At 40.1% G+C, this 10,000-nt stretch overlaps 1 protein-coding gene across 1 annotated transcript in view; it reads left to right on the top strand.

Annotated features, from left to right (window-relative positions):
* Positions 1-10,000, top strand: part of LOC311228313 (1-phosphatidylinositol 4,5-bisphosphate phosphodiesterase beta-1-like) — a 397,421-nt gene that overhangs the window by 223,701 nt on the left and 163,720 nt on the right. The window contains exon 7 of the mRNA XM_084314222.1: positions 7,217-7,292. Coding sequence (XP_084170348.1) covers positions 7,217-7,292 — 76 coding nt within the window. The remainder of the gene's footprint in view (positions 1-7,216; positions 7,293-10,000) is intronic.

The following is a 10,000-nucleotide window of genomic DNA, read 5'->3' as shown; positions in this document are numbered from 1 at the left end:
TACTTATACTGTACGTAGAGCAGAGGCAGAGCATATATAGTATCTACAAAATCCTAATGAAACAAGTAACTAGAATATATTAAGCCTATACTGTTCATTAGACACGTAGGCCATACTGGCGCACACAAGACTTGTTATGGAATATTAATGCAGTCTATTTCCATGCGATTAGCTTTAGTTCTTATTTATTTATTTATCCACTGTCATTTCAGTGTTGGTGTATAGGCTATATAGTGTATTTCAATATAAGTTTAATTGATTAATGATATATTCGAAGGAATGCAGGTTTATAGCTATATCAACCCCCTCCAATGTACAGTAAATGACCAAGTATGGTTTTGTCAATATTCCAATGTACAGCTTTGCTTGTACAGTGTACAGTGTCCCTTGTGAGTACCCTAAGTACTCACAAGCGCAAATTACAAACAGCAAGGCACGGGGGAACACAGAGGACTAGTAGGAAACTGAGACAATGACGCCACAAGGAAGTCAGTAACAAGCAGACCTTAAATACTACCACTGATTGTAATGACTGACAGCTGGCGAGGCCAGGCAATAATGCAAACAGGCAACATCTGATAAACACACTAGGAATACACCAACTAGACACAGAAAACATAATCAAACATAACAACCAGACAGGGAGACGACATCACACACACACAGGGATGGCCCAAGATAACAAATAGTTAGATATTAGTTCTATCACTTGGAACCAAAACAAGATGGCCGCCTGTACCATCAGGCTAGTCTGGCCACTAGAGGGTAGGAGACCAATGTTAGGCAGAGAGCCAATGTTGGATGGAGGGCATTTCCCAAAGTTATGTGGAGAGCACTGCCCAATGTCCCCATCCTGCCCCGTCCAGCCAGGACCGGGCCTAGGATCGTGACAGAAGGAATCACTATGAGAACACAGTCTGTCAAGTTAATACAATTTTCAATTAGTCAATCAATCATAAGTGTGCTCCTCAGCACTCTTAAATCTGCTCTCAGCCACGCTCAAATCTGATCTCAGGAAAATTTGGGGACTCACGCTACCAGCCCTAATATGTCTTAAATGAGAGGACATTTTTTGTCGTAAATTCGTTTGGGAATGAGACCTAATGGCTGGTGTGAGCTGGGTAGTGGAAAGCCCTGGGTCTCCTCTTTCTTAGGACTACAACTATTTCATGACAGCATCATTTCCTCGCATCTAAATCATCCGGTTTCCGATGCAATGCGCAGAGATTTTTATAAGCTCATATTTTGCTAATAACTTAAGCATCAGGCAAAAACTGGGCCATTTTTGGTTTTGTCTTTGACGATTGCATACCTTTTTTGCAAAGCTTTACTTTATACGTTATACTTATAGCACATATATGAGTCTGGTCTATTTTGAAAGGTAACATTCCGAAGTTGCTAACACAATAAAGTAAAATCATTTTGAGTGCTAATTAAATAGAGTAATAGAGGTTTGAACACACTGAAGTAAAAGTTGTGTGTACTCACATTTCTGTTTAGTTGTTTCCAGATGCCTGTTTTTAAGTTCCAGCTGAGAGGTACATTAGGAGCTGGAAAACACAACGGTTCCATAGCCTAAAGTTTGTGTAGTACAGGTAAACATTTTATAAAAATCGGAAAATGTGTGTTTGACAAAGGTTTTTGTAATGTGTGTACCAGTAAAAATTCAGCGTGATTATCCAAAATGGCCGTCCACTTCAATTAATTCAGAAGCGCGAGTCAGGACAAACAACTTCTTCGTCACCTTCCCCCACTCTCACCCGCCCATCTGGGATCGCTTTCGGAGCAGACACTCCTTGGCTACAACGGTGGTCAATAATTTTCGCCATCAGCGGTGATTGATCAGTTCAGGACCATTTACAGTCGGATGTGGTCACTTGACAGAGCGGCCTGTCAAATGACACTCAGCGGATATTTTGTCTTGTAACTCGAGACCCGAAGCACGCAATAGGTTGACTGTGGTGGTGATCGAAAGGCGGCAAATTCAACTTTCGAACAGTGTATTGGATGATCGGTGAAAAATGCAGCCCGGAGCCGGCAGACGAGCGCAAAGTGCAGCGAGTGCGAGCGAGTGCGTGACGGCCCACCGTAGGCCCATCCAATGCTTAGAAGGTTAAAATCACTGGTAAACAAACGTAGTGCTGAAAATATACACATTGGGGAAAAAACGCAACATAACAATAATACGGACTGTATTTTTGACGTTTATTTTTGACGTTTATTTATGACGTAAAATAAATCTCCACCCGGTACCGGGGTTAAGGGGTTAATTGAACCTGAACCTGAACCTGCAGTGATAACATCTTCACTCAGAGCAGCGCTGGAAAACTGGGTGTTAGAAGGGAATTCCAGTATTTTTAAACCTGAACCTGAACCTATTTTTCCATCATGTGGGGTCTAAATGAATGATCGCTTCAGCCGGCAACCGCAAAACAGGATGCGATGTAATCATACAGGCAAACCTGTACGTCCACTAAAAGAGCTTGTTTTTGCCACTGACTGTGGCTGAGACTGTTATAATAAGTGTCTGACAACATTCTGTACATTACATCCTACAGAGATAGACACTTCTTCCGGTCTCTGTTCATCCATTCCACTTTTTCCGACTGGGGGCATGTTTTCTGATGAAAGAAGTCGCAAAGGGGAAATAAATCGATATAGATATTTTATAATCAGTCATGACTCATGATATTTTGTACACTACTGGTTTATTGAGTGATTGTTTTTTCCATTATCCCAACCAGCTTTCGTGTGTACTGATGCCAGGTCAACACAATAACTTATATATAATAATAACATTACCTCCACTATGTCTGCAGAAGGTCTCTCCATTTTTGGAACAGCATTTTTCTTTAGGAAAAGGTGCTTTGGTATTGTATTTCTGGCAGTAGTCATCAGGGTAAAATTACTAAAACCGTTCCCTATCATTCCTTTAGACCCCATATGATGGAAATATGGTTCAGGTTTAAAAATACCATAATTCCCCTTTACAGAGAGTGGAGGGTAGAGGCTCCTATCTGACGAGTGAATTAACCTCCCAGCCGGGAAGTCATGTTGGCTCCACTAATGTCAGCTTGACTCTAGTATCCACCTGAGGATATAGTGGGTTCCTCTGGATCAACACACACATACTGTACCTCCACATATGGAGGGGATCAAATAGGCTCTGGTCATGTGATGAGGACAGTGTTTAAACGACTGATCCTCAATATAAATGTAAAATAAAAGGGTGTATCTGTGTCACATGGGTGTGAAGGGAAAACATTTTATTATACAAGGTACGATACGAGAGCTGTATGTTACAGTTAATATTAATTTAATTTGAGGCTGGAAAATCTTTGGTTAGTGACTGAATTGTTACGCATTAGAGTGAAATATTCTGTGTTGGTAGGATGTGCCAAGAATCTACAGGTATGTGTAAAAGTACTTTAAGTAGAATGTAAAAAAGACTGTAAATCCCAGTAATTACCAAAATGATCAAAATCAACTGAAAAGTGAGTGCTAAAACATAGTAGAATCTTCATACATTTGTACATTGTTCTATCACTTGTTAACACAGTTACACTTTTGGTGAACTACAGCTGCAAAGCAGCTCGATTAGTGTATTTCTAACTTAAAGAAATGAAGGCTAAGGGCTCATTCAGATCAATTCAGACAATGGGGGGAAAACACAAGTTTTCCCATTAATTTGAATGGGGGTAGTGCATTTAGGCTGCGTCAGTGGTTACCGCATGGGTTGCCGAAAAAAAAAAAAACAGTGATGTGCTGCAAGAAAGAAGAAAATATAGCTAGAATTCACTTTTGCATAACGCAACCCCCTCCCCCTCCCACACTGTAGTAAGTAAGTCTTAAGTAAGTCTTACTACCCCTCCCAACCAAGTAAGTCGGGAATCAGACCGGAAGATGTGCACAAGAAGAGAGCCTTGTTTTACCATGTAGCCTTGTTTACCATGTAGCCTTGTTTACCATGTAGCCTTGTTTTACCATGTAGCCTTGTTTTACCATGTAGCCTTGTTTACCATGTAGCCTTGTTTTACCATGTAGCCTTGTTTACCATGTAGCCTTGTTTACCATGTAGCCTTGTTTTACCATGTAGCCTTGTTTTACCATGTAGCCTTGTTTTACCATGTAGCCTTGTTTACCATGTAGCCTTGTTTTACCATGTAGCCTTGTTTTACCATGTAGCCTTGTTTTACCATGTAGCCTTGTTTACCATGTAGCCTTGTTTTACCATGTAGCCTTGTTTACCATGTAGCCTTGTTTTACCATGTAGCCTTGTTTACCATGTAGCCTTGTTTACCATGTAGCTTTGTTTTACCATGTAGCCTTGTTTACCATGTAGCCTTGTTTTACCATGTAGCCTTGTTTTACAATGTAGCCTTGTTTACCATGTAGTCCGAGACTGTATGAGCAGTAGGCCTACCGGGATCATCCCTATGTTCCCCGGGTCCTATGTTCCCAGATTGATTGATTAATTGATTGAACATTTTATTAATTTTTATAATTTTATTAATTATTAATGTCCGCCTTGTTTCGAACAGGTTAAGCTTAGGCCCTCTTTCGAAGTTGGTTAAGGTTAGAGTTTGGAATCAGGGCTGGTGGTCTAAAATTTTCAATCAATCAATCAATCAATCAATCAATCAGAGAACATAGGACCCGGGGAACATAGGACCCGGGGAACATAGACATGCTCCCGGCCTACCTACTCTATGGATGAGTTGGACAATGCAGTGAGAGACGGATTTGCCCCATCGCTTATATAAGAATTTGTTCTTACTTATGTAAAAAAGAAAGTATTTTTATTATAATTTTTTTCTTTTTTTCCTTTTCGATATCGATTATTTCCGATATTACATTTGAATGCCAATATCGGTAGGCCAATAATATCGGACATCTCTAATTATAATCTATCATGGGGGCAACATCTGGATGCAAAAACCTTGTTGTCGGCTCTATTTTAAGGGAGTAGCCATTTCAATGATACATGGTGCATTTATAAATGAATGATGAACGCAGAAGCCATTTTGACAGGAGGCATTTCTCCAACAAATCATCAACTGACAAATGCCATTGTCACACAGGGGTTGGCTACAATTTGAGTGGCTGTTCGTTCTACCAATTGAAAGAATCGTCTGGAACTTTGGCTTTTTGTGAGGGAAAATGTAAGGGTCGGAAATGCGTTCTGAATATGATTGTAGGCGGAGCTCCCATTTGATGACATTATGGCAGAATGTTTGACCTCCTCCCTACACTACTGTACGAGGAGAGCAACTCACTGCATGCATCATGTGCATGTAGCCTACTGTCTTGTGGAATAAAATAATAATGTTAGCTAGCAAGCTACTATGATTGACAGCTATAACATACTATAACCGTTTTGTGAGGATTTGTTATTGGATCCTTATATTTTTATTGTGTGAAGAAAGCAGACTAAGCAGATATTCAATACTAGTCGTGGCGTTGCTTGTTATTGCTAGGGAGGTCAAATGTTCTGCCATGATGTATTGACAATGGGAGCTCACCTCACTGCTTCAAAATGAAAATGACTTCTGGGTACTTTGTAACTCACTATAACCCTAAAATGTATGATATAAGTGAATATAATAAAGCTATTGAATCATTTTACAAGTACCGTAGGATCTCAACAGAGCAACTGTTTACATTTATAAACCAGGAATCATTGTGCTAATTTGACCATGTTGATGGGGGTTTTATCTGCCGTTAGTGCCTACAGTATATCAAAATTACTTGGATCAATATAAAATATGGTTTCTAAGCCATACATTTGACCATAACAATAAACATAATTATGAAACATTTTAGACATCAACCGGTCATTATTTAGAGGTAACGTTACTTTGGTCATGGCTAACTCCTGGGGGACTATGCTTTAGGGTTAGGGTTTGGGTTATCACCTCTGAAATTATAGTTTATCGTTACAGCTGTCATAAAATATATTGATTGTATGCATAAACACAGTTCTTGGGTATTCAATACTAGCGTTATTTGTCAATGTTATAGAGTTGTCACTCTTTAGGTTGCCTGTTATTATGTAAGCTGAGGCAACTAAAGTGAATGAGCTCTAACCTTTATTTTGTGTTTATGAATAATAGATTTTTGAAAAAAAATTATTTTGCCCTCGAGTTGTGTAGCCAATTCAGTAGCTGTTGGACATTTTCCATATATAATGAAAATGATATATGCCTATACGTACTGTAGCCAGTGTGGCAGAGAAGATGTGAGTCATGCAGCATGACTGTGTGTTTGTGTGATGATGGTGTGTGTGTGTTTGTGTGATGATGATGTTGTACGTGTTTGTGTGATGATGATGTGTGTTTGTGATGATGATGTTGTGTGTGTTTGTGTGATGATGATGTTGTGTGTGTTTGTGTGATGATGATGTGTGTTTGTGATGATGATGTTGTGTGTGTTTGTGTGATGATGATGTTGTGAGTGTTTGTGGGATGATGATGATGCTGTGTGTGTTTGTGTGATGATGTTGTCGTTTGTGTGATGATGTTGATGATGATGTTGTGTGTGTTTGTGTGATGATGATGTTGTGTGTGTTTGTGTGATGATGTTGATGATGATGTCGTGTGTGTTTGTGTGATGATGATGATGATGTTGTGTGTGTTTGTGTGATGATGTTGATGATGATGTCGTGTGTGTTTGTGTGATGATGATGTTGTGTGTGTTTGTGTGATGATGATGTCGTGTGTGTTTGTGTGATGATGATGTCGTGTGTGTTTGTGTGATGATGATGTCGTGTGTGTTTGTGGGATGATGATGTCGTGTGTGTTTGTGTGATGATGATGATGATGTCGTGTGTTTGTGGGATGATGTTGTGTGTGTGTGTGTGTGTGTGTGATGATGATGTTGTGTGTGTGTGTGTGTGTGATGATGATGTTGTGTGTGTGTGTGTGTGTGTGTGTGATGATGATGTTGTGTGTGTGTGTGATGATGATGTTGTGTCATGTGTGTGTGTGTTTGTGTGATGATGATGGTGTGTGTGTTTGTGTGATGATGATGTTGTGTGTGTTACTAAGAGGAGGCTGTGTGTGTGTGTGTGTGTGTGTGTGTGTGTGTGTGTGTGTGTGTGTGTGTGTGTGTGTGTGTGTGTGTGTGTGTGTGTGTGTGTGTGTGTGTGTGTGTGTGTGTGTGTGTGTGTGTGTGTGTGTGTGTGTGTGTGTGTGTGTGTGTCTGTGTGTCTCTGCAGCATCTTCAGGCTGTTCTCAGCGGACAGGAAGCGTGTGGAAACCGCCTTGGAGAACTGCAACCTCTCCTCTGGCAGGGTGAGATGTCACTATCCTCTCTGTTGGTTCTTCCTCATTCTCCATGCAGGACAAGGAAGAGAAAAGTGTCTGTCCACCATGTTTGTTATTTTTGTTTGTTTTCTCCCACTATGTAAAGCGACCTTGGGTCTTATGAAAGGCGCTATATAAAACAAACTTATTATTATTATTATTCTCTCGCCGTGTTTTTTGGAACGGTTCTGTTTTTAACTCATTGACCGCCGGGGATTAGACGGGCCCGTTCTAGCACTGCCACGCTTTAAAAGATAGGAGTGTGTCACCTTGTTTGTAGAGCTATATCTATATTCTATATTATAGCCATTTGACAGTCAGTATCTTCCGTCGAACATGCAAAAAAGAATACATTTCCGGGCTAATTACTGAAAAGCTGAGTTATAGGGCGTTACGTGAATTCTGCTAAAAGTATTGGCGTTTCATCCCTGGACACGCTACTATTTCCAAATCAAATGTATATAATAGGTATTATTTTTTATCATGAATGCATGAAAGGGGGTGGGGGGTCGTCTCTGATGCTTTGATCGCCAGTAACGGCATTCGTTTTGAACACCACACACGCTGATCAGCTGGATCGATATGAAATCATTGCAGGATCAAGGTGGAATTGATGTCAGATAGTCCTTACCCTTGATCGGGGTTATTCCAAAAAGAATATTCCAATTGTCTGATCGCGATTTCCAGTATTGGTCCAGTATTGGTCCCCGACATAATCCGGCACAACACATGCTGAATACTGTGCCCGGGGGGAATTAAGGTTTTACTGCACTCTCGATACTGCCACCTAGCAGGATCTGGCCGGTACTGCACCATCGGGTCCCAGTATGCCTTTTAACGCTAACATATCAGTGAGGGCTGGTGAAAGGAACGACCTCGACAGTCTGGGGAGTGGAGATGTGACTTGTCTCGGCAGAGAGGAGGGAGGAGATAGCGAGATAAAATTTGCATAGAACCGACACATGAATTTGATAGGAATTTTCATTTAAATGCCTGAGCAAAGAAGTAGGTTTTAAGCTGTCATTTGAAGATATCTAGTGAGTTTGCTTCTCTGATGTTTTCGGGTAGTTTATTCCATAGTTTTGGGGCATAGTTGATAAAGGCTGCATTACCGATCCTTTTTTGACTGTTTCTGGGAGCCTCTAGTAGTCCAGCAGTTGATGATCGCAGTGTTCTTGCTGGCCTGTAATTTATTAGAGTGTTGGTGATGTAGCTAGGTCCCTGTCCATTTAGAGCTTTGTATGGAAGGAGAAGGACCTTAAACAAAGTCAATTCTAAATGTTAAAGGAAGCCAGTGTAAAGCAGCTAAGACTGGGCTAATGTGCTCTCTCCTTTTGGTTCTAGTTAGCAGTCGGGCTGCAGAGTTTTGGATAAGCTGAAGCCTCTCTGTGGTTTTCTTAGGGAGACCTGTGAAAAGTGCATTACAGTAGTCTAACCAGCTAGATATGAATGCATGAATTAGCTTCTCAGCATCGTTTTTATTAATAAATGGTCGTACTTTTGCTATATTTCTGAGATGGAAGAACGATGTTTTTGTCACTTTGTTAATATGAGAATTGAAGTTCAGTTCTGAATCTATGATAACCCAGAGACTAGTGACCTCAGATTTAATCCAAGGGGTTAGTCCTCCCAGGTTCTTTATTAACGTTTCTTTTTTTGTTTTGGGGCCGATAATTAGAATTTCAGTTTTGTTCTCGTTTAGTTTCAGGAAGTTCTTACTCATCCATTTATTTATTGCCAGTAAGCAGTCTAATGGAGTTAATCGCTGTATCATTTGGTTCAGCAGATATGTACAATTGTGTATCATCCACATAGCTATGGAAACCTACATTATGTTCTCTGATGATATCACCCAGCGGTAACATGTAAAGGGAGAAGAGTAAAGGACCTAAGCAACTCCCTTGTGCAACTCCATAGTTGTTGTCATATATCTCAGACATGTGGTCTCCTAGTTTAACATAGAATTTCCTCCCTCTGATGTATGTTTTAAACCAGTTTAGTACATGGTCTGAGAAACCGACAAGGTTTTCAAGATGATCGATTAGATCGATTAGATTCGATTGTATCAAATGCTGCACTGAGATCTAACAGGATAAGGATGGAGATCTTACTCTCGTCAGAGTTTAGCCTGAGGTCACTGATTATTTTGGTGAGGGCAGTTTCAGTGCTATGGTATTTTCTGAATCCCAAATTCTTCTAAGATGTTGTTTTCTTCAAGAAAGGAATTAATTTGAACTGAAACTATCTTTTCGAGTACTTTACTAATGAATGGTAGGTTCGATATTGGACAATAATTTGCCATTACATTACTATCCAAGTTAGGTTTTTTTAGTAGTGGCTTTACAACTGCTGTTTTAAAGGCATCTGGGAAAGTACCGGTTCTAAGGGAGGTGTTTATGATATCTAGCACAGGGCTTGAGATACTTCTATCCCCAGGCCATCAGGCTGCTCAACGAACAATAAACACTATGCAACAACCATCAAATGCACACAGCACACACATCCACACGCACACACTCACTTTAAACAAACAACTTTATATTTATTGGTAAAGGATTTGCACTACAACTCGTACACCTTACTGTAAATTGTACCTAAATTGTACCTCATCCCATTTCTGCTCTGCACTATATAGTATTGTATATTAGTACATTGCATAGTATATTGTATATTGTATGGTAACTCAGTTACTTCTA

This window comes from Notolepis coatsorum (assembly GCF_963971535.1).
Source record: "Notolepis coatsorum genome assembly, chromosome: 5".
NCBI classification, from domain to species: Eukaryota; Metazoa; Chordata; class Actinopteri; order Aulopiformes; family Paralepididae; genus Notolepis; species Notolepis coatsorum.
This window is presented reverse-complemented; position numbering and strand designations above follow the sequence as displayed.